General features: G+C 50.7%; 1 protein-coding gene across 8 annotated transcripts in view; it reads left to right on the top strand.

The window, feature by feature from the left end:
• Positions 1-24,386, top strand: part of LOC144717593 (transcription factor COE3) — a 148,364-nt gene that overhangs the window by 80,009 nt on the left and 43,969 nt on the right. For 4 of the 8 annotated variants that reach the window (XM_078593079.1, XM_078593077.1, XM_078593075.1 and 1 more), the window contains exons 7-10: positions 8,943-9,024; positions 12,660-12,777; positions 16,191-16,321; positions 18,251-18,377. In XM_078593079.1, the coding sequence (XP_078449205.1) occupies positions 8,943-9,024; positions 12,660-12,777; positions 16,191-16,321; positions 18,251-18,377 (458 nt within the window). Of the gene's footprint in view, positions 1-8,942; positions 9,025-12,659; positions 12,778-16,187; positions 16,322-18,250; positions 18,378-24,386 lie in introns of all 8 variants that reach the window. The other 4 variants (XM_078593078.1, XM_078593076.1, XM_078593081.1 and 1 more) reach the window with 1 other exon arrangement.

Raw genomic sequence — 24,386 nt, 5'->3', positions numbered from 1 at the left:
TGCCGGTCCGAGGAGATGTTAACTCCCTCGCCTGGTATGCATGAGGCCGTGGGTTCGATCTCGACCCTGACGACGCCTGCTGCTGTATATTTGGAGTTTGCGTGTCTCTCTCCCTGTGGTCGCGTAGATTTTTCTCCGGGTCCTCCGATATTTCCTTCCACATTTATAAAACGTGCATTCAGAGTGTTTGGCTGCTAGAAATCTCCACGTGATAAGCCACTCCGTTGCGTTATCATTTGTGGCCAGGTCGCTTCTGAAGAAGTACAGTACTGTACATCTCAGTGGGCCTTACCTTGTAATAGAGTTTAGTTTGGACAAGAGCTCGACACGATTTCCACGCAGCGGTTGATGCCTCAAGGTGCAATCGATGCTCGCGATGCCCCCCCGCCCACCCCCCCCCGCCCCCCACTCGGGTCGTGGCCACCGCGTCTTCGCCCAAACGATCCGGCCATCGACGACACGAGCCTGTGGTGTTCCCCAGTGCCCCATCGCCCGAGTGTTCGGTTCACCTGTCAGTTCCAGGAAAACTGTGAGAGAGAGAGAGAACTGAACGAGATGAGTGCGGGCCTTTCCATTGGAATCTGCAATCGAATCGCTTTGCAAAAATTGGGCGAACGTTGGTAATTTGTTTGGGACGAGCGAGCTTACTTGGAACGATTCCGACTTTGCCGAGTCATATCGTCAGAGCCACGGTTGCGCTTCAAGGTTGCCCAAATGCTGTTGGCAAGAGCATTCCATGTACACAACGGGGCCCTATGCGATGAAAGAAGCAATGTTTTGCATATTGTTTGCACACTATTGATTCGTTTAGCCCATGTGTTTAGCAGTAATTGTAGGTCATTGCTTATCAGCCGAATTTAAACCCAACACCCCCCCACCCACCACCCACCCCCAATGCAGCAATGGCACAGTGCCATTCGAGGACACTTATTATTAACCTGAGTTCATGCATCCAATCACTGCGGTTCTCGGAAGCTAAGCAGGCTTCCTTGAGGCTGGTTAATACTTCGACGAGTGACCATTTACCAGGGCTTGCCAGATGTTGCAGTTTACGGGGACCGCGAGGTGGGTGGGTCAGGCAGTGCTGAGTGTCCCCAGCCCCCGTCAACCCTCGTTCGCATGCTGGGGTCTCTCCATTCGGGTCGAGTTCCTCTGCTTTCCTCTCACAGCGTAGCCCCGACTCCAATTAATGGAATTGGCCAAACATCGCAAAAGTACAGCGGTGTTGTGGGGGGCGGGGTGGCTCCTGAATAAGAGCCATGAGACTCGGTGAGGCTTTCTTGGGTAAATAATTGGCATCATCATTATCATCTGCCCCAGCACCACCACCACCACAACAGCCACCGCCGCCGCCACACGCACGACATGTCCATGCACGCACCACGCAGGCTGCTGCTGGTTGGAGCGGCTTTCAGGGAGGGAGGAGAGGGTTCGTGCTAGCGAGCAGGAGGAGGAGGGTGTGGAGTGGGGGGCGGGCGGCCACCCCCAAGATTATTTTTACCCTCTCGACTCTCCCGAGGGTCGCCGCCTGTTAACACGTCTCCACGACAACCGTTCCGTCAACACGGCAGCGAAACCTTTCCGCCCAAAGTTGCCCTCCGCAGTCCACAAACTCGACCGCCCCCCCCGCCCTGAGTTGCCCCCCCCCTCCTCTACCGCCCCCCCCCCCTCTTCAGATTCTCGTGTTTTTTTTGGTCAAACTTCTTTTCCAAGCCGCCTTCCAAAGCCACGATTCTTTTTCCTGTTTGCTGAGAAAACATCGGCACGGCGACCTTGCCCTGATTTACGCAGGGAGAACAGCCTTGGTGGCTGATTTGCGACGACCCCCCCCCACCGCACCCCCCCCAAGCCCCCCATTCTCCTGTTTTTCCCTCCTCCGAGTGAAATCGATTACTCAGCACTTCCCCCACCCCTCCCTCCTCCTCCTCCAACTGCTCCGGCCGGGAAAGTCTGTCAGCGCGAATAGAAAGACGAGAGAGAGAGAGCGAGCGAGGGAGCGAGAGAAAAAAACACACAAACACAAGTCGGGCTCTATTAAATATTGAAGCGAAGCGCCATGTAGGGCATGTCTTAAGCGGCGCGCGATGAAGGGGGTTAGGCAAGCGGACTCTGTTTCTCCCAAACGATGTTGGGACGCGTTTATTTATCCTCGTCGTCGTCACGACGGCTGTCGGCGCGTCTTCATCGTGAAGTCGCTGTTCCCCCGCCCACCCAACGTCGCGGTTCAGGAAAATGGCAACGGCGCGAGGCTTTAATGAAGGACGTCGTTCCGAAGCAGGCGAGCCGCATGTCAGATGCTGCCGGATGATACGACATCATTCGCGTTAGCCTCGTCGGTAGCGAGCCACTGAAATGTCCGGTCTGCCCGCGCGCGTCTCCCTTGTCCCCCCCTCCCCCCCCCCGTTGAGCGAGGGCTGCGTTCAAACGTCCACCGGTAGTACGTGCTGAACTTCTTTTGCACCGTACGTAGCCAACCGTGCTAATCGGGGGTGCGATAGGGAGCGGATTGTACGTGCAAAGAGTGTATTTGCATTGGGGAAATATAACAAAAAACCTGAAGGAATCCCATCATGCTTAGCATGTCAGGATGCCCCCCTCCCCGTCTTGCGTACACACTGCACATACCCCTCCCCGTGGTAGCAGAAGAACATCTGGGCACGAGTTTACCGGATTCCTGCTTATTCTGAGTCATCAGCAGGCTTTTATTGACTTTACACATGGCAAATGACTTATTTCACTGATTTTTGGGGGCGAAATATGTTTTCGCGTTCATCTCGAGACTTTAAATCGATGTGTAACTTTAAGCTGACCCTGAAATGTGAGTAAAAGCAATCAACCTCCAGGCAAATTTCCAAATTGGAACGTTTTCAGATTTTTCCATTTGTAAGCCAGGACAATATTGGTGCAATGTTTCAGCTTTCTGGCCCTTTTAGAACACCGCTCAAATCGGCATTTCTCAGTCCCGATTTTGACGTGCGCACATAATGAGCAGGGTAGCGTTGATAATTATTCATAGCACAATCTAATGAATAAAAAAAAAACACGCAACAACAACGATGTTTAAATGATCAGACAGCACTTAACAAATGCACTCTTTCAAGTCGGCGCCCTGAGATCATGAAACTCGACGCCTCCGCGTGAACGTTCGTCCACGATAATCTTGTAGCGCACACGGGGGCCCGATGGAAACCACGTGGTCGTTGTTGTTGTTGTTGTTCTTCAACACGAACGTAACAGAACGAACGGTGACAGAAACGAGAGCTCGCGACGGCGAGCCGGCAGCTCATAATCGCATGCAACAGCGCTGTTTGATTCATGTTTCAAATGTCGCCGAGTCGATTCGAGCCGCCACCCCCCCCCCCCCCCCTCGATGAAATATTAATTCGGATTTACGCGAGGTCGTGTAATCTCTCTCGATTGCCCTGCATTATTAATGGGGAGAGCTTCGTAGCCGGGGCCTCTCCCGCCCCCCCCCCCTGCCCTCGCGCCCTGCTCCCCATTCTCTCTCTCTCGCTCGCTCGACCCCCCCTCCCCCACGCCCTCACCACCGAGTGACGCTCTCTCATCATGAATCACTGCACTCTCGTGATGCCCGCCGACCCCAGTTCGATTCCCACGTCACGGCTACTGTCAGCGGCGAGCGATATCTGAACGTCCCCCGCACCCTTCATCAGCCCGTGCGGTGAAGTATGGTCAAACATACCCCCCCGCCCGCCCCATGACCGACATTGCATGGGGAGGCATTCATCCAGTATTAGATTGCTTAACGGCTGTAAATGATTCATTATTACTGCCTAGTGTCCCTCACATTAAACGTACAGTTATTAAAGACGGCGAATAATCGAGACGACCATTGGGTAGACGTATGATTGCATAAAAGCCGTAATATTCGCAGTGCCTCGCGAACTTACGCATTGAATGCAATCAATGATTTGCTAAACGCCGAATGACTGACATCTGCCTGATAGGATTTGAAATCTTTGACCGGGACTCATCTTGCGTTGTGGCCGAAACGTCGTGAGAATTATTTTATTATATTTTATTTTTATTATTTTATTATTTTCCTTTTACGTGACTTTACCGAAAGAACCAAGAAGATGAGTCCCTGCCGTCACGAAAGCTTTAAATCAAAATTTGACCGGGACGTCGCTGACAAATGTCTGGTCTCCGAAGAGGTTTGGCATTGGCTCGCTCACGCACAGAGTTATCGTTGACGCAACGAGGGGAGCGTTTTTAACAGGGAGGACCGTGTGAACGTTTCCACGTGGGGCTGCCACCTTTACCAAAAACTAAACCCACATACTGTATATATATATAAAGTTCAACACAACACCGGTGCGAGATCTTGGCACGGATCAATTCCTGCTGCCACCCGAGTGGGCTGTCCCGGTCAAACCCCCGATAGATGGAAACCACACCATGATCTGACTCCGCGTCTTTCCCAACGCTCTTGACGGGCTACCAAAGTCGAGCAACGCGCTCCCCCACCGCGGCTCTCACTCCGCGCGGCATCCACCGCGCCGCTGTTTGCTTTGCCACCACTGCCACCAGCGAGAGGAGCTGCGCAAGCGACGAGATGCTCCACGCCAGCTCGCCGACGAGACAATGCCGCTCTGAAGGGCGAGGCACGGGGGATGGGGGGGGGTGACAGGAGAAGGGGGAGGCTGTCGATGTTTAACGTCGTGTGCTCTCCCGTGACGCGTGCCGCTTCTGCCCGATTTGCATCCCCTTTACGTCCATGCATAATAAATGCGCGTGGTCAGAGCGCATGCAACTTTTATCAGGGACGAAGAGGAGGGAATTAAGACGTGGGAGAGGAGGGACCGCGGATTTTTGGCCCCCGGGAGAAGGGACGCACCGCGCAGTGCCGACGCCAGGTCGCGGGACGGCGATGCGAGGAGACAGATTTCTTCGGAGAGAACAGGGGACGAAGTTTAGACTCGCGACGGGCGAGCGAAAGCGTTCGGCGCAGCGCCGTGAGTGCACACCGGTGTAGGATCGCGGCGATTCGTGCGCGTTTTGCGCGCAGCGTCGCGGTGGCAAGCGTGCGCTCATGCGCGCACACGAGCAGCGGTGCGTTCACGAGGACGAGTTCAAGCGTCTTTGCCAACGGGGCAGTGAAACGAGCGAGAGGAGAGCCAGGCGCTCTTCGCTTTCAGAAGCGGTCGATTGCTTTGCGCTCATGTCTGTTGTACGATGGCTATTATTGTTATGGCTACGGTGTGGGGCGGTGGTGGTGGTGCAAGGGGTTAGCACACTCTGCTATGAATCTACCAAACTCAGTTGAATTCAGCAGCCCTGGCTAACACCGTTGGCGAGTGATCCTGGGTCGACCGCATTCAACGACCCTAGCTGAGCAGTGTGGTGAATCATTGTCATTTGACTGACATGGCAGACAGAGGCCTGCATCCATAAGTGAATTGTCAAAAGGGTGGTGAATATTGTATTTGTAGAGGCTTACAAATAAAGCTAATGTTAGTTTAGTACACATTTTTCTAAATAACCATTCTAAAATTGTTTTGACCAACTTCACTTATCATTGACGGATTTTGTTCTTTAAATAGCCAAGGAAGAATCCACTGAGGTATCTCATGTAACCGCATACATCACAGATGTGTGTGTTTTCTTTTACATACGTAAGCTAAGTAGGGTGGACCTTTATTTACGACCGATGACATGCCCTGTCAGTTGGACGCGCTCCGCCCGAAACGGGCAATGCTGATGTATCGTGATTTAATCTCGACCCAGTTTGTCACGAAAAATATATTGATCGACGATACTGATGATGACAATAATCGTGGTGATGACGACGATGCCAGTGACCACTCTTCCACCGATGACGACGAGATTGTTGACGATGCCGTCGACCGCCGTGATCGTAAATGACGATGACGCCGATGATCACGACGCTCATCATCGCGACGATGATCGTCGACGTACACCGAGCGTCACGTCACGAACCCTCTTCCACGTTGGCCGCTAACCGCCGCTTCCCATTCAAATCTCGGCACGGCGCGGTCCCTGCTGCCGGACGCAGCAGCAGCAGCAGCATGCGTCGTCGGTGGGGCTGGGGAGGGGAGGGAGAGGGGGGGCCCTCCATCTGTCAGCGTTATTGTCACCCGCATTCAATGGGCCTAAATTTATACGGTGGCCAAACGGCCGCCCGTGGGGGGGGGACGGGCTCGGACAATAGCGATTGTAGTCGCGAGGGGGGCGAGTGTTTCAATCTGCTCATGGGCGGAGCCGAGAAGATGCGCGCGCGCGGGAGCTCACAATGCGGAGCTGAGCAGGGAATGCGGAAACGGCGGACACCGAGAGCCACAATTTATGAGCCCTCGGGAAGGCAGAACAATCGCTAAATGTGCACTCTTCAGGCCGCGATGCCTGGACGCGTATGTAAACTCAAACGGCAATTTTTCACCCTTTATTGTGTTGCGAGCGAGTGAGCGAGCGCGCCGCGCGGCGCACAGAATCGTGATCGTTTGCAACAGAAGCTGGAGAGAGAAAGAGAGAAAGAAATAAAATAATTTAAAAGCTTGTTCCACGCTATCTAAATACGTCGTGCGGTTTAAGACAATATCTTTGCGCTCTCAGTTCAGCGTGGCCTACTTGGGCAGGCTCATGATCGTTGTAAAAAATAAACTCTAGGACGCAACGTATGGGGGGGGGGAGGACGGTGCTTCCGACACCTGAGGCTGCTCCCTCCGTGAATCTCGGTGTGGTTCTGATGAAAATGACACAATTTCAGAGTGCAGCGTGTGAGACGAGGGGCTAAGGTTTCGCTCACGTAGAATCCAGTTGTTTCGCAGGCTTATGGATTAAAGTGGAGCATAGCACCACAGTTTTTGTTACGCAACCGCGGTAAGAGATCTGGGACAAACAGCGCACGTTCCACCACCGTTCCAAAATCACCTTCACCATGAATATGAGAATTGAATTTTATTTATAGGGAACTGATTTTTTTTTCACGCCGTTCCTTCAAAGCTAAACTGCCACCTGTGATCGCTTAACGAAGAGCTAAATGTGTAAATGTCATTCCGGCTTCTCTTATTACGTGCACACTGCCTAGTCCCAGTGCACACATCCTGGGATGATGTTTAAAGGGCCGGGAACACAAATATCATCGCCCACTAATACGATCATCTCAAAACGTTGCAATTTACTCATGCACCAGCCATATATAAATCGCACAAGACATACGCACACACAGTGTTTGGAACAACATTTTTTATTAATTACTTTCCTGCAATTCAGCAGATGGTTCAAACATATTTATTTTACTTAGTTTTTAATACGGCATATTCTTGATTGCTGCATAGAACGCTGAACTGTGAATCTATATTACTGATGATGATTATTATAATTATAATAATTACGCCCCACAATGAGCTAATGTGACATTTGGAGATTGGCATTCGTGGTTCCTGGCAGTCTGAGCGGAGTATCCGTGAACACAGACCAGTGTTTAGACGCCTTCATGCACGCAGTGAACTTGATCCAATAACTATTCAGGGATAGTTTGCGGGGCTAATTGTGCATAAGCCAATTCAGTAAATAATTAATTAAGCCTCCACATTGGGCAATCGATACGCAAGCCACAGATACGTAAATAAATGCGTTGGTAATTAACAACGCCTTCTAGCAGGGAAACGTCGAGCTGATTAGCATTCGTTAACTTCTAAAAATGTAAGTCTCTCTGCTCACAAGAAGTACGACGGACAGTCCCATGAACCCACGTACTACACTACTACTGCTACACGGTCTCTGTCCGAAGGCAGTGTCCGTGGCGGACATGGCGAGTTACTGCTCCGCTGTTGGCAAGGCGGAAGAACGGAGCCCTACGCCATGCTACCCCACCACGGAACCGTTGCAACGTAGCCAAAAAGGCGACTCGCGGCATCTTGACGCCACCAAAGATTCTCCGTCGTCGTGACGTGCAGAAGGAGGAGGAAGAAGAGAGAGAGAGAGAAAAAACCACACGGGCGCTCGGGCTCCCGAAAATAGCAAAAATAGGAATGTCCATTAGTGGCCGGCGATCTGTCCTCGCTTTCTCGATAACTCACAGGTGTCGGGGGTTAAACAAGCGAATCCCCACGTGGCAAAGTCGCAGCTTGGCTAACAAAGTCATGAGCTAATTTTTTTTAATGGTTGGCCGCTCTCACCCCCCCCCCTCCCCCAAACACCCCCTCCCCACCACCCCACTCCGTAATTTTAGATCTCAGCTCTCAGGAGGCAGTGGCTGGGATGTGTGCTCTACAGAAATAAGTGCATTAGCGGATGCCAGAAATCGGTGGCGAGGGGAACGATTTTTTTGGCGAATAAGCGACGTGCAAAACCCGCCGCCGACGGATTTAAAAAAAACACAAAATTTACGGCTTCTGCTAACGGGAGGCTCTGCCGGAAGTTTTGTTCTCTGTTGTTTGATGTTTGTTGCTGTTGTTGTTTTAATGTTACTGAGGAATGTTGGAAAACAGGAAGTGGTTGCGGACGAAGCAAGTCATCAGAGTTCAACTCGTAAAATCAGAATGGTCTTGTGTGGCATTTACAGCTTTTTTTTTAAAAGACAAATAAGTTGGTCTGCCTCGGGGAAAGGTAAAGGGATGCCGAAACCCAATGTTGTATGGGGAGTTGGAGGCTCCAGTCTGGGTACTTTTAAGTTTTCCTGTTAGCACCCCGGTTAGAGTGGGATAATATTTTGTTATTGTGGTGTCTCTTCCAGCTATACGAAGATTGGGTTGAGGACTGCTAGTGAGGTGCAAAGTGTACGTTGCTTTCAAACAGCACTGGCTGGGGCCTTCTAGCTCTGAAATACATCAATGTTTTCAGCATAAACCTTGCAACGGAGGCAACGTGTTGCTTGTATTCTGGACGTGATTTTGGCAAAGTGCAAAAACAATAACACGTGTTTCTTTTTTTGTTTTTTTGTTTCTCGTACGCTTCAGGTTTTTTCTCAAGTTCTTCCTCAAGTGCAATCAGAACTGTTTGAAAAACGCCGGGAACCCACGAGACATGAGGCGGTTCCAGGTAAGGGGCGAACGATCGGAGCGCGCGACTGGCAACCCCCGACACACACGAACGGCGGCCACCGCCAGCGACGCCAACCGTTTGGCATCAACAAGACATCGATCGCGGCAAAAAAACGCGCGTCATTGATTGCGACCGACAGCGCTATCGGTGCCAGAACCAACGCCGCTGGCAACAGCCACACTTAACAAGAAACAGGGCAACGACGGCGAGGAGGCCGCAATTCACGCCGTGCGCACCGAGCGAAACAATCACGCACGTCAGCTCCACGGGGGGGTGGTGCTCCATTGCGATGATGCCCACGTGGCCCCCAGAGCTACGGATTGAACGCCGCTTGTGTCCGTGTGCACGTGCGTGCGTGCGTGCGCGTGTTGAACTTCTTTCGCGTGCGTACGTTGGCCACCCCGTGCTGATCGGAGGTGCGTGGGGAAGGACAGCAAACTGAAGGCGACAAAAATAAAGAAACGAGTTTCCAATCTCGCAGTCGCTTCCGAACATTGCAGGCAGCTGGCGCCCAGTACGGCCACGGGACACCAAGTCACGCACGTGGACACAGAGAGGATTCAGGTTCAGGCTCAATTGACACAACGACCATCTGCGTTCGGATGCGATACGCAGACGGTGGTGAGGGGCCAAGTGGTGGCGCGGGGGGTTAGGGCACCGCGCTGTGAATTCGGTGATCCGCGTTTGATTGCTGGTCACGGCTAACATCAGTGGTGAGTGATATCTGAACCGGTTCGGGGCACCAGCCTTTTACAACAACAACAACAACAACCCGTTATGACCAACGTGATGAAGCATGGTCAAGCAATTATGGACGGGTCGGCCGGTGCCAACCGTGGTAGGGTATCCAACTCAGCTTTGCCGGCTTCCCGGCGCAATGTGCTAACTACCGCACGACCTCTCTGCCAGTGTTGTCATTACAATGTTATTGCAATAATAGTAACTATTGCCGGGGCTCTGCGAATATGTGGCAAGCCGTAATATGATTACCATGCACGCACCGAAGACAAATTGAAAAAGACGCTGCGCACTGATCTAAATTCTCACGCGCGAATGGGGCAGGTTCACCGCTTACCTCGCAAACAACAAACATTTTCCCGAGAGCAGCGAAGAGCGCGGCATTTTTTTGTTTCTTGTTTCACAGCCTCGTACAAAAAAACGACAGCCCGAAAATCAAAACACAGCACCCACACACTCACGCGCACACCTTCAAACAGACCCATTACACGCAACGATACCAGACTTGAAGCAAGAGCAATTAGTTCCCATTAAAGTCCATATTAAAGCTGCGAAAAATGTCGCCCTGTCGCCTTTGCGGCGTCGTCCTCAAGCCGGGCCCCGCTTTAATTAAGTTAATTAGCCGCTCGACCTATCGCTAGATCAATCAGCGCAGAAGAGCGGGGCGGGCTTTGCGGGCGAGTGCCGCCACCAGATAATGAGGGTTTAATCAGCTCGCTGAGAGAGAGAGAGAGAGACCGAGCGAGCGAGCGAGCAAGCAAGCGGGCGTGCAACCGCCATTCCGCAGGAAACGTGTATTAAACGTCGTGGCCTCGTCACAAAGGCGATGATTACGAGTAAGATGTGTCTGCGCACGTGTCTTTGTATAAGTCTTCAACGGGGCAGAGCGCGCGGCGAGCCCACTTTGCGGCATCCGCGCGGCAACGCCAAATCAACAAAAAACGAAATCCCATTCGTCTCCTCGAAGATCAATTTATTTATTTTCCTTTTTGATTTCTGTCCATCGGCCAATGTGCTCGTTCCCTCCCTCTCCGATGCTATCCGGCGGGTATTTGTTCAGGGCGAGCAAACTCGGAACCGGTGGGGTTTTTTTTCCACCTTCTTGCCTCCCGTACCAATATTATCCAGGCAGCATTTGTTTAGGAGAGCAAACTTTGGGGCCGGTTTCGACCTTCTGGGTCTCATCAGCAGTCAGGCCGATTTGTTAGAACAAACACTGCCGGGCTGTCAAAAAATGCTATTTGGCGAGAGCACTTCAGCCTCACTATTCAGCACGAAAGCCTTCATCAGTTTCGCAACACACAGCCTTGTGGATTGCCGGGGAAGTCGCGCCGTTCGCGAGCGCCGACTCAGGCCGGACCGGCGCATGAGCTGGCGGTGTGCTCGACATCACACCTTTTTTTTCTAGATTTGAAGCTTTCGTGACTGCAAGGATTCATACTCTTAGGTTTTTTTCCGTAAGTCACGTAGGTAAAACATCAAAATTAATGAAAATAAAATAAAACAAAGATCACGACGTTTCGGAGGCAACACAAGGCTCCGTCATCAGGTGGGACCGTCACATCCGAATTAGCTGCATCAAGTGAGGCAATGATTCAAGATGTAATCCCTTATAAGCAAGTTGAAGGGGGACATCACACCTGACCACCGAGTACTCATTTGAGGGCGAGTCGACGTAGGGGAGGGAGGCCTAGAACAAGTCAATACCACTTTGCACTGCTGTTATCCGTGGCTTGCAATTGAACCCAGGTCGTTTTCAGATGCGTTTCTTCTGCGGCCGTCTGGAACGCTCTTCCTTACGATATCAGGAAGCCACTGGAGCTCTGCACGTTTAAATCTAAGTTGAAACCAATTTCTTTAGAATTGCTTTCTGTGTTTAGTTTACCGTCCTTCCCCTGCACATCCGATTAGCACGGTTGGCTACGTACGGTGCGAAAGAAGTCCAACATACATATGACGTGCTAACCACACTGCCACTGCTGCCCGCCAAAGACACGCACACACACACGCACGCACGCACACACACACGCACGCACGCGCAAGTGCTGTTAGCGAGGCCCTATCAGAGCCTGTATGACACACGGGGGAGTGATGTGCCCAGCACAGCACCTCTCGCCTTTGTTTTCCGATTGCTGCCGTCGATACAACCACATCACCAGGTATTCATTTGAGACAGACTTGACCTAAGACCCACACCAGGGTCAAATGCCAATGGTTTTGTGTGTGGCCAGGCCTTGAACCCAGATTGCTGGGGGATATTGAAGCAGTGTGCAAGTCAGCGGGCCTTTTGCTCCCAACATGCACACACACACACACGCCTGCACAACGATGCCCCCGTGTAACGTAATAAACGGTTTTGGGTTGCAAGTTTTGTGAGCGGGCACCTATTAAGGTGATCGTGTCACATGAGGGGTTTGGTGCGTTCAGAATCACACCACCCTTTATTTGTGCACCCAATGCAGAAATTTACACACCACGCCACTTGCTCATTAATTACCGAGTCGACTGGGGAGAGGTCCGGGACAGGTTCGCTCGCTACTGATGTCAGCTGTGTTCGGGGATTAAAAAATCAGGTGACTGGGTTCCTCGTGCAGTGCGCGAACCACTGCCCAACACACCTACACACCGCAGTTTAAAAACAACACTCACTTACAAAAGGTACTCAGAAGGGAACTCCCATCAATATGAAACATTAACCGTCTGCACAAAATGTCCTTATTTTAGTACGCTACACGGAAGCCAACTAACACTGCGACACTTACCTTTAACATGCCCACATATTATGCATGTCACCGAGACACACACACACTCAACACGAATTGACTCGTGTTGAGTGTGTGTGTGTCACCCCCTCCCCCCACACACCCACGGTAACAACCTCCGCCCGCCGCCAGGTCGTCATCTCCACGACCGTCAACGTGGACGGTCACGTGCTCGCCGTGTCAGACAACATGTTCGTGCACAACAACTCCAAGCACGGGCGGCGTGCCCGGAGACTCGACCCTTCGGAAGGTGTGTTACGCTCGGCAGCGCGTTGTTCCTGCGTACGGATGACTCCTCTATCTCCACACTCAGACAACCCCCCCCCCCCCGCACTTCGTGACGCCTGTACGGCACGTGCCAGCACGACCCCCAACTCTCTTCTCTTGTACAGCGACGCCCAGATGAATGTGTGTCGAACCTGCTAACCTGAGTTGCGTCGCCTCAACCCACACTTGCGTCGCTGATAGCTGCATCCATCCGTTCTCGTAAACGTCGTCTCGGCCTTTGCCTCCATCCATAAACTAAATGGTTTTTTTTTTTACCAGTTATGGCCCACCTACCCTGATCACGAATGACTTTGCATCGCGCGTAAACAATTGTACGGTAATGTCGAATACATTAGACTTTTTACGTGGTTATTTGGGGGAAAAACACTCATTTCAATATTCGTTGTCCCAGCTTTCAGGAACGCATCCCCAACGTTAACCGGGGTATTACTGTGTTGAACATTAAGCACCACACGACAACACGACCACCATATAGCCGCCCTCCACCCCACTCCTCCTCTGGTGGGAAGAACGTCCTATTGAACTCTCCACTTTGTTATGAACTCTTACTCGTTAAGTAGAAGGCAATTGTCCATGTGATTTCCATCGGTTAGAATGCGAACATCAATTACCGTTTGTCCATTTGTGGAATTTAAATCAATGAGGATCTCATCCATGTGCACGTTTGTACCACGTGTGCATTGTTAGGACAAATGAAGGGTTTGCACGCAAACATATTTGGAGTCTGCGTTCGTAATTTTATTCAATTGCCTTTAATTTTCAAGGAGTTAATGACAAGGGTTGTCATTATGGCACACATCAACATCAATAAGGCTTTTATTTGATCAATAAAAACAGTTTTCTCGACATCAATATCAACATTACAGCTATATTATAATTAGGCCAAGGTATTTATCCTGTATAATTACGTGATTCTTTTTTTTATATCTTAAATATATTTTCACAAACAGTTTTGAGAAAAAAATGTAATCACTCATTTTCCAGTTGTCTCAAGACTCAATGCAGGATGATTATATACGCACTTTGTCAAATTGCTGCAGTGCATCATGTATAGCGTACAGCATTTGTGTCAATGTGTCTGCGATAAAGCAGTAAGAGCCTTGTGCTTGTCTGTTAAGCCCCTTCAACTGAACTTTATTATCTGGTCAAATGCAGCATTCGTGCGCAGTGGTGCCGCTGCTTGGCATAATACGCCAAAGCTAAAGCTTAAGGCCTCAAGTTGCTCAAGGGGGGACCTGGATCCTCGAATAAAATATATATGGGTAGATCGAATATCAGCTCAAATTCGAATCGTATATACACAACAAGCGCATAAACATAGCTGATCGTTTGGCAATGACGGCAGAGTGCACAAACACAATTGACGTCAAGACTCAACGCGTTCGCCAACAACACTGGCTTAAAAGGAAACTTATACATAGAATAGGAAACTAAATTGGGCAATGGCTCGTCTTTATGGCACATAAAACATTGATAAACCATTTACGTGCTCTGAAGAAGGACTATTGCTCGAAACGTCACCTATTATATATGTGTAATTTGAAGACCACTACGTGATTGCCGAATGTGTTGAGATTTTTTTTTTTAAATGTAACAAGCCCATCTATCTTCTCTGCATCTCTCGCAACATTTACATGTTGACTATCATCTAAATTGCTTTTTTTCCACTTAGACATGATACTTTTCCAGCTTTGAGAATTAAAAACTTCCACTGCCAAATGTTGAACGTTGCCCTGTAGCAGGAAATTTGAAAATGCGCAGCGCCCCTAGTGTCGATATCAGAACTCACTTGTGGCCATCTCAGATGTAGTTCTCAAATAGCCACTTCTGCAGGCCTCTTTCTGCCCGGCTCCTTCATCGCCCAGAAGTGGCGCTTCATTTAATGACTTGACGTCAAGGGCATAACTGGAGGGGAGGGGGAATATATATTAATATATCTAAAGTTTGTCTTTGATGCGACCTTTCAGTTCCTGAAATAATAATAATGCAATATAAATAATAATTATACGGTCATTCTTTCAGACGCGTACATGCACCTCCACCATGCGCTGCATTGCATATCGAAGCCGTTTTCAATGCGTCCTTGCATTGCTCGCGCGCACGGCACCTACGTTCTGCCCCCTCTGGGCGGATTTTGACGCGCGCGCATTCCAGCACGTGCTTGCCCGGTGCGTGTGACTGTTTCCATCATTGTCCGTCCGCGCACAGGAAGCGTGTTGTGTTATTGTAACGGGGAGGGTGGAGTTCCCTTCGACACAAAAACAAAAAAACACAAGACTTAAAAAGGACTCCTACACTTATGTCAACAGTCGGGAACAATTCTTTCACCCCCCCTCCGCCCCTTTCACATCAGAACAAAGTAAATCATTGTACAGGCGGTCTCCAACAGTTGCCTTTTGGTGGGCATTCCTTCCTGAAAATGCTCTGTTTGAAAACGTTTTTTACGGGAGGGGGGGGGGTCACAAGACAAAAATATAAACATATATATATAAACATGTATAGGAGCAAATGTTACGAGGTAGGTTTAGCGCAGGTTTTGCTATGCACATGAAGAAGCTCCCAGCACGTGGAGCGAAACGTCAGACTTCGCTGCGAACGATACGCTGCGTGGCCTGAAAAAAACACACTGGAAAGCGCAATACCATAAATGTTCGATGGCTTCACCGTTGAGCTATTTCGTCACTGTTGGTTCTCTAATGCGTGACACATTAAATTCTCTTGTTGAGAGATTGGAGGGAGAGAGGCAGTTTTTTTTGCCAATCATATCACAAACCACTCCGTATCTGCTGAGGCCATCAAATAGGTTGGTAGGCACGCCGGAATCTAACCCAAGATGCCAGGCGGTGATTAATGTGTACATTTACTTTGCCGCGAGATCGTCACGGATGAACACATCTTTTTAAAAGGTATACTCAATTATGAAAAACAGTCATAATTAGATTGTTTTAAATGTATTAGAATCCTGTCACATGTTCATCATATAAACGGAGTGGTAGCTACTGCAATCTTTCATTTACTTGATACAGCTGTCGTGGCTGTGACGGTACCACCTGAAGACGGAAGCTTGTGTTGCCTCCGAAACGTCGTGATTTTTTATTTTTTATTTTATTTTACTTTTTAATGTTTTTTACCTACGTGACTTTACCGAAAAAACCTAAGAATATGTTCATCAAATGATCAGTCAACCGCAGTGACAGCAATTTAAACGCGTCCAGTTTCACACTTGTTGATAATCACATGAAAACTATTCACAGAACTGGGCCACGTACATTTTTTTGTCATCTGCGACAAGGTTGTGAATATTAGCTGGAGTTAAATCAACAAATGCTTTGCCAACATACTTACAACGCTCCCTCGCTCTCTCTGTGCAAGCAGCTACGCCGTGCATCAAAGCAATCAGCCCCAGTGAAGGCTGGACAACCGGAGGTGCCACGGTCATCATCATCGGTGACAACTTCTTCGACGGGCTGCAGGTCGTCTTCGGAACCATGCTCGTGTGGAGTGAGGTACAATAGCCCCGGGCTGACGGAGTTCAACCGCCGTCAGACATTCACGTTACATTGCTGCCACAATGCGATTCGATTGGCATGTCTCGGGATCGCGTTTAAAGTGGAGAATGCATAGATTTGTTTTTATACTTTGGTGAATATCGAAGCGGCTTGGCTCATCGTTATTATAATGAACATCATCAGTAGCCATGATCAATCAATTGCTGGATTTAGGCCTCCACACGTTGTCACCATCGCTCACGGTTTTGCAATCTCCTGCCCCGGTGCTGATCTAATCACTCCATCTCCGTGGTTGACGTCCACTTTGGGCACGTTCCCTCTTCTGTCCCCTTGGTTCCTCAATCATGTCCTGTACGTCGTATTGGAGTCAATGGAGCCGCAGAGTTCACGTGAACCAATTACATAACGCGTATACCCTAAAAACAAAAAATGGATGCTCACAGACAATTTTGATGCATGTATTGCGACCTTAGGAATCAATTTTAACTGCCAAATCGAAGCATCGTTAAACCCGCTCTGCCCAGGCGCGGAGAGCTTGCGCAAGTTCGCCTCCGTTCCCCTTCTATTTAATCATCAAATTGATCTCGACGCGTTTATTTGATAGATGCGTTGCAGCCCGATACGACCACTGCAAATCCATCGCTACCTTAAGGGTGTTGGCAAGCGCTGGAAATAGGCGAGGGGGTTAGGTTGGAGACGACGGTGGGGGGGGGGGGGGTGCGGCGGTGGCGTGGGTGGGTGGATGCCTTGGTGGGGGTTGGTGAGGGGTGGGGGGGGTTGGCTCTGCTCTGGCCTAGCGTCTCGGCCGAAGCGCCGGTGATTGATGATGACTGAGCGAGCGGCCGGCCGTGCGAGGCAACGGGCAGACGTCCTCCATCTGCATTTCGCGTATCACCGCGGCCCACGGTCAATACCGTCACCTTGACACCAAAACTTCCAAATTCGTATGCTCCCCATCCACCACCCCCCCCCCCTTTTCCCCGGTCACAACAACGTGGCACGGGGTGAGGAGGGGGGGGACGCGGGGGGGGGGGACTCTGGGGGGAGGGGGTGGCAGTCGCGTGCAGACAGCCAAATCCAAGAGGTCAAGGTTCACCTCGCCCCACTTTTTTTTCCCTTTCGGAGAAGTCGTCACAGCGGCTGACTGGACAGCAACAAATGCCACTGACTGTGCGCGTGCACGCCTGAATCCGGCACCCTCACGTGTGTGCGCTCACGAAAAAAAAACGCGAGATAAATGATTGCCCCATTTTGGCCGAGTATCTCAACCGAAGATGGTAAGTGACATTGCCAATTACTGATAATAGTATGGGAAGGCCACCGCGGAGATGGAGCGATGAAATCGTCTGCAGCGCAGGTGGCTGGGTGGATGTTACAAAACGGGACCGCGGCTTTGAGTGGACTGATCCAGCAGTGGACTGATCATGGCTGACGACAATTATTATAATTTATCGATAAATAATAATAGTAAAGCCATACCCTCGTTGTGAGAGGAGTGTACTCTGACTGTGTTAGTAACGTACTGGGCGTCTGTGAAAAAGAGATTCATACGGCTCGCCGGATTCCGCCAGTCTCAACAAAGATTCGGATTCCAATTCTGAAACTTCACTCAAGAGGCACCACCGCCGCGTGAACGCCGGACGGGAAACGCTCGCGAATTTCCTTCGGCCGCCAGCGTTCAGTTCGTCCCTCCCTCGCCAAAGAGCTGTGCACAGCACGAGACTCGGCGTCGCTGGTCGAGGGCAGCTCGCTCGATCCCCGAGCGCGATTGCGAGCCGCGACAGCGCTCGCCGTTCAGCGTAAGACGAGAAATAATGCGATGCACTGTTTTATCTCTGCGTTACCTAACACCCCCCTCTCTCTCTCTCCGATACCCCCCTGCCCCCCCCCCATCGTCCCTCCCACCCCACTATCCGCTGCCCGCAGCTGATCACACCCCATGCCATCAGGGTGCAGACACCTCCCCGCCACATCCCCGGAGTGGTGGAGGTCACCCTCTCATACAAGTCCAAGCAGTTCTGCAAGGGAGCACCGGGACGCTTCGTCTACACCGGTGAGGAGGCTGCTGAGACACGCGCTCCGTGCGCACGACAGACACAATGACCCCCCCCCCCCCCCCGTATAGCCCTTAACAGAATGTTGGAGCAAGTGCTGTTAGCGAGCAGCTATTAAGACCGGAACGTCACACGAGGGGGGGCGGTGTGGCCAATACACCACGTCCCGGCCACCTTCACCACCCCAATGCTGATTTTTACACATCGCACCAGGTACTGAGTTGTCTTAGAGGAGGCCCAGGACCGGTCCATACGTTCACTGCCATTATTAGCCGTGAGCGGTGAATGGTTCTCGGGTCGATAGGTTTGTAGCGCAGAGCGCTAACCTGATGCACCATCACTCCGCAAGCACACACGTCCATACAGGCAGTCTCCAGGCTTCGTTGGCAATACCCACGGCTCTGTCGGCTAAACCGAGCCGTTCTCATGATACCTGTCCCAACACTGGAATATATTGGAATCAGCGATGCTCAAACATTTATACGGACAATGACCTGCTTACCCTCACTTATACGCATATCTACATACATTACGTAAGCGTGTGGGTGTACGTGTGGGTGTGTGTAGAATTCATGCGCGGCAATCCTTATAGGCTTTCAAGGATATTAGGTAACGTGCTTTTTTCAAAACCAGTGTGATATTTGATACGAGCCGTGAACTGACATTGCAATACAATAGAATTGTGATGCATATGGCATCGAATTGTGACAACATCTTTAGACCCCATGCAGATCATTACGCACGTTTATTGGAGAAAAAGAGCGAGTCGTGGGCAGAGGAAACAGGAAGGGAAGTCTGGAGCAGAGTCATGGAGCGAACAACACAGATGGCTGGGGGAACAGAGTTCTGAACTGTGGGAGCCGGAGAGGAGAATGAGCGACATCCCACTGAGCAAATGTTGACTGAGGGCTTCGATACAAAGCCTGGGTTACTCGAGTGGAGAGTGCGTGGCGGGGAGTAGAGTGAGATGAGAGGGGAGGGGCAGACAAGACACGAATCCCGGGAGGTTCTTGAAGACAGCAAGCGCGGTCTTGAACTTCATCCCAGATTCGTTCGGGAACCATCGGAGGGAATGGAATATTGTTGCAGCGAAGTGGTCTCGTGTACGGAAGCCTGTGACAAATTCAAGTGCATATTCCATTGTGTGCCATCGGCGTCTGAGCCGTACATAATTCTAAAATTAGAAAAGAACATCAACGACAACAAACAACACCAAGAGGGAAATCACGCAGCGGAGCCCGGTGCATTTCTTGGCAGCTAAGCGAGCGTCGAATCGTCAGCACCTGAGCACAGACCTGGTGGGAGGGGTGTGCCGAGTGGCTCGTGCTGCCAGCCCTGAGCCCAGGGCCCCATTATCTGCGAACGTACGAGCCGAGCGAGCTCGTGAGCTCTCTCTCTCTCTCTCACGTGCGTGCCGCCACTGACAGCCGATGGCTATCAAAGGGAATGCTAGATGAGCCGATCGCTATCAAAGCCGGATCGCCCGCGAGTTCAAAGTCACTGGCGCGGGCACATTTGTAAAATCTCAATCCAAACAAACAAGCCGGGGTTCACTCCGTGGCCCCACTGCCCGGGGTTTGGAGAAGCTGCGAATGGTGGGAGGGAGGCTTTCCGGTGGCACAGATAATTACTGTAATTTTGGCGTCATTAGCTTTGGGGGGGGGGGGGGAAGGGGGTGTATCCACGAGTGCACACGTGGGGTCCGCTGCCCCGCCACTTAACTGGAGTTCCCGCAGAAACAAATTGAGGTCTCGCAATCGCGAGCACGGTAAACGCAGCGTGCCTGGATGATATGACCATGCAATTGCTCCGCAAGGTGCTCCGTTAAGCAAAGGGTTGTTTGCGTGGCAGAGGGGTTGATAGTTTGGTAACAAATGTGTAAAAGGCTCATTGGTTTTTGCCCTTCAAAAAGCGTTAACAGTTTTCTTTTCTTCTTAGCCGCTTGCACACAACACACGATCCGATACACGGGCGTACCTTTCTTTTCGTTGCTCGCTTCCGAGAGAAGGCCACCTTTTGTGTACAACATTTATAATGCTGCTCTTTGTGAAGCATGTGGAGTGGTGTAAAGCGTAACATTGCCTCTGTGAGTTTCGTCTTCGAGTTACCCGAAGAATAGACGGGGTCAGGTTTTGCCCAAAATGTGCCATGGGCGGGCGGCAGAGGTGGGGGGCAAACTGGTTGCGCTGGCTTTGGGCTGGCAGTGAGGGGGGGGGGGCAGTGGATGGTGGAGTGCAAAGAGTCCCTAGCAGAGATTAGGTCTGAAAGGTCAACAGGTCAGGGTGAAGGTCACGGCGCGACACGCAGCGTAAGTCGAGCCCGGCGCGCGTTGGCGCGAGACGATAGGCGCCGGCTGCTCGATGTGCCCCGCGGGGGGCCCATCCCGGCGAGGCCCCCGGACAGTACGCGGCGGATGAGAAATGAAATAAAGAAATAATGAAACCATACCGGTGGCTCTGTCCACGGTGGTGCAGCCGCGAGAGAATAATCCCGCTTTTCAGTCATGTGACCCGGCGGGCGGCTTGGTTGCCGGGTTACAGCACACGTGAGGCTCGGAGGCCTCCTTGGAAATATCGCGACATCACTTGTCCCGAGACGAGACGAGTGCGCGTGAATGATTCGCCGTTTGATCTCCGCGACGCGTTATTCACTCTGCCCACCCGTTCTTGGCAGATCGTGTTGCCGTCAAATCACGTGCTGAAGCGTTTGTGGCACAAGCGTGCCACCCAACTTGTTGAGAGAGAGAGAGAGGGGGAGGGAATAAAAAAAACCCGACGATAATAAATTCTTCAAAATGCGAAATGAATTGTCAGGAAGCTGCAATATCTTCTTAAAGTGCGCTCACATGCACGGCGCTCCTGATATTCATGAGTGGCTCGGGGATGATATAATTATATCTGGCGGGTATAAAGCATTCGTATTTATACCTTACGCTGCACACACACACACATACACCACCACCACCGCCGCTCACCCTGTCTCAATGCCCTGGCCAACGCAGTCGACGAAAAGCACTCGCTCGGGCTTCCAAAGAGCATGGGACAGCTTGCAAAGCGCAATCATACCTAGGGATGTCATCTTCCCGGCTTGCAGTTGATTGTGGGGGGTTGGCTTGTATGTGGGGGTGGGTGGGCAGGTGGGCAGGTGGGGGGGTGGGGGAAATACATTTCAGCCGTGAACCACTAAGGGGTTAAAATCATTAAATTCGTGCGATTCTGCTTTGGCGAGGATGCATCTTACAAATACACCTCGCCTGAGTCGGGCCGTGCAGGTCGAGGGACGCTAATCAAATCAAGCACAATGAAAACCAGCGCCCGCCCGCCATGTGTCTCCCACTGGGCTCCGTAGCCAGAGTGACCGCGGGGGGTAAATTGGGAGCGTTGTCCTCAGTAACGCTCAGCTTGTTAGTGAGATATTTAATTATATTTTTCTTCCCCGTTCATTCACACCTGATATATCGTAGGTCTCGGCGTGAACTTACGTAAAGCAGCAGGGCGGAAGGAGGAATTAAATATTGAGGTCATTTGTGAAATTTGTACTTTTGAAATTAAATCAATTGGTGACAAATTGCATTCGCGAGAGGTCATCGAACAATTGAGATATCCGAACACCGTCAGCGCCGCCGCATTTGGTCAACGCACCGTTTTGCTCGCCCCTAAGGTGAACCGTTACGCAACACAGTTCAGAATGAACGAAGATCGCTCGTCGCCAGCGGTGACGTGCGTTTGGTTGCGAGGGTAAGAAGCAAGGCCAGTCCCACGGCCCGCCCGCCCGCCCGCCCGCCGCGTGACACGGGGACACACTTTGGGATTGTCGTTAAACCCGGCTCGCGTTGCTTCTGACGTCACCTTCACGTGCTCGAGATGACCGGCGACAACAAAAAACAACCGCAGGCACCAACATCGGCGCGTAAATCATTCATGTCCGCTAAAAGCCGTAACATTTTCCACACGCTAAGCTTCGGGAAACTCTTTAAAATATAGATTATAAGGCATGAAAGCGGTTTCTTTATCCCGGGTCTTGCTAACAAGACCGCGGTGTCCTGAATCCTGTGTCTGACAGCGGGAGGGACATTCAATACGTTCTGAACAAATTGACGCATGGGGTTGAGACGATTTTACTCATGTATTCCGCCAGCCGGGGAGAAAGGGGATGGACGAATCGGAAAGTTTTTTGGTGTCAAGGTGAAGATATTGACCGGAGGTGGTGGGGAGGAGGGTGTATGTGTGATGCGCCTCATTCAGGAACACTCACTCACCATGGTCATTAATCATCAAACTGGGGATAAACCAGTCAGCTCAAGCTTCCTTTCTTACTTTCTGTCTTTCCTATAAATCTGCCCTATTTCCAACCCCCCCCCCCCCCACAATCTCTCTGCTTCATTGTCCTACTTTTATTTCACCCTTGATATATTCCTTATTTTCAATTCATCCTTCCAATGAATAATGGAGACCCCCCGTTGCAGTGGCTTTCCCTTTTCATTTTGGTGGTTTTATTTGAAAACTCATTGCACCCTAAGCCTACCTATTTAGACTGCTCGGTCACCGTCATCATCAGCGGCAGCAGTGATAATCTACTGCTGGATGAAGGCCTCTATAAGTCGTCGCCACTTCTCACGATTCTGCGATGTAACAATCCACGCAGCAGCAGCAGCAGCAGCAACAGCAGCACACGGGCAGATTTCAGGGGACTTCTGGGTAAACTACTAAAAATTTAAATTTTTATGTTGCTACTTTTTATAATAAAAAAAAACAAGAATAAGTATCTATAATCGCGGATTATCTCACAAAATGGGGAAACAACAATCTAATACAGAAGCTGGGGAAAACAGTGGTGCTGTGGTTGGCTGGACCCGGGAAACCTGAGTTTTACTCCCGGCCAAGAGCCACATCAGTCAGGAGTGATATTGTAAGTGGCCTGCCCCTTCACCGAACCCCAATGGACTCGCTTAATGTAGTACTGTCAAACAACCCCCAATATCGACATGGCGTGTGAAGGCGGTCAATCAGCAGTGGACTGACAAAAATGGCTGTAACGTTATTATTATTATTTATCACCGTTGTTGCTACCCTAACAGCTGTTGCTACCCAAACTAACTGTCCGTGTGTGTACACGGAAACCAAAAACATTGCATTGCCAAGCACGATTGAGAAAAAACGTGAAGACGCACGCCCCACAAAATAGCCGTTTTTGTGGAGAATATTAACCGCGCATTATCAATTTACTCGCGAGCAAACGACGGAACTCGGGGAGTAGAGTTCGAGGCACGGAGCTGGATTTTTTTTTCGGGGGTAACGCGTGGCCCGGTGGATGGCCAACTCCGAATGAAGTGCAATTCCACACGCCAAAAAAAAAAAAATCGGTGTCTCCGAAAATGAAGCGGGCAAACTTGTCTACACTGATTGCTTTTAGAGACAGAGGTCAGAAAACAAATTTGTCGAGAGAGGGAGGGAAAAAAGCAGCCAGCGTAACACACACACACACACTCCAAACAAAGAGACAATGCCGTGTTGCTGTGTGCGCGGGGCAAAGGAGGGAAACAGGGGTGATAATTTCCTGGGTATTGATCTTGGCAAGGGGTCTCAATTGATCTCCATTTTAAAACCATGCTCACAGCAACAGAGCGTTGTGGGGAGAGCGGGGGGGTGACAGTAACAACGCAACCACTTTGAAGCTAAAAAACTTAAATGCACTCGATTCACGCCCCGCGTGGCTTTACTTGAGCACATAATGTGGGCAAGACTTTAAGCTCGGACGCGAATGGGAGTTTGCCACGAGCGGTGTAACGATTAATCAGTTAATACCGAGTCTTAAGCTCACATTACTTTTGCGGAGTCGTATTGCTTGCGTGCAAGTGTTGATGCTGTTTTGTTACCGATTCATAATGTGCCACGTGCTTGCGTGTGGGAGGAGTGTGGTGCATCACGAACTTGGAAAACCTGAGTTAGGTTCTAGATTTGAAGCTTTCGTGACTGCAAGGATTCATATTCTTAGGTTTTTTTTCGGTA

Source organism: Lampetra planeri, chromosome 4 (assembly GCF_965212315.1).
Source record: "Lampetra planeri chromosome 4, kcLamPlan1.2.h2, whole genome shotgun sequence".
Classification (NCBI taxonomy): domain Eukaryota; kingdom Metazoa; phylum Chordata; class Hyperoartia; order Petromyzontiformes; family Petromyzontidae; genus Lampetra; species Lampetra planeri.
This window is presented reverse-complemented; position numbering and strand designations above follow the sequence as displayed.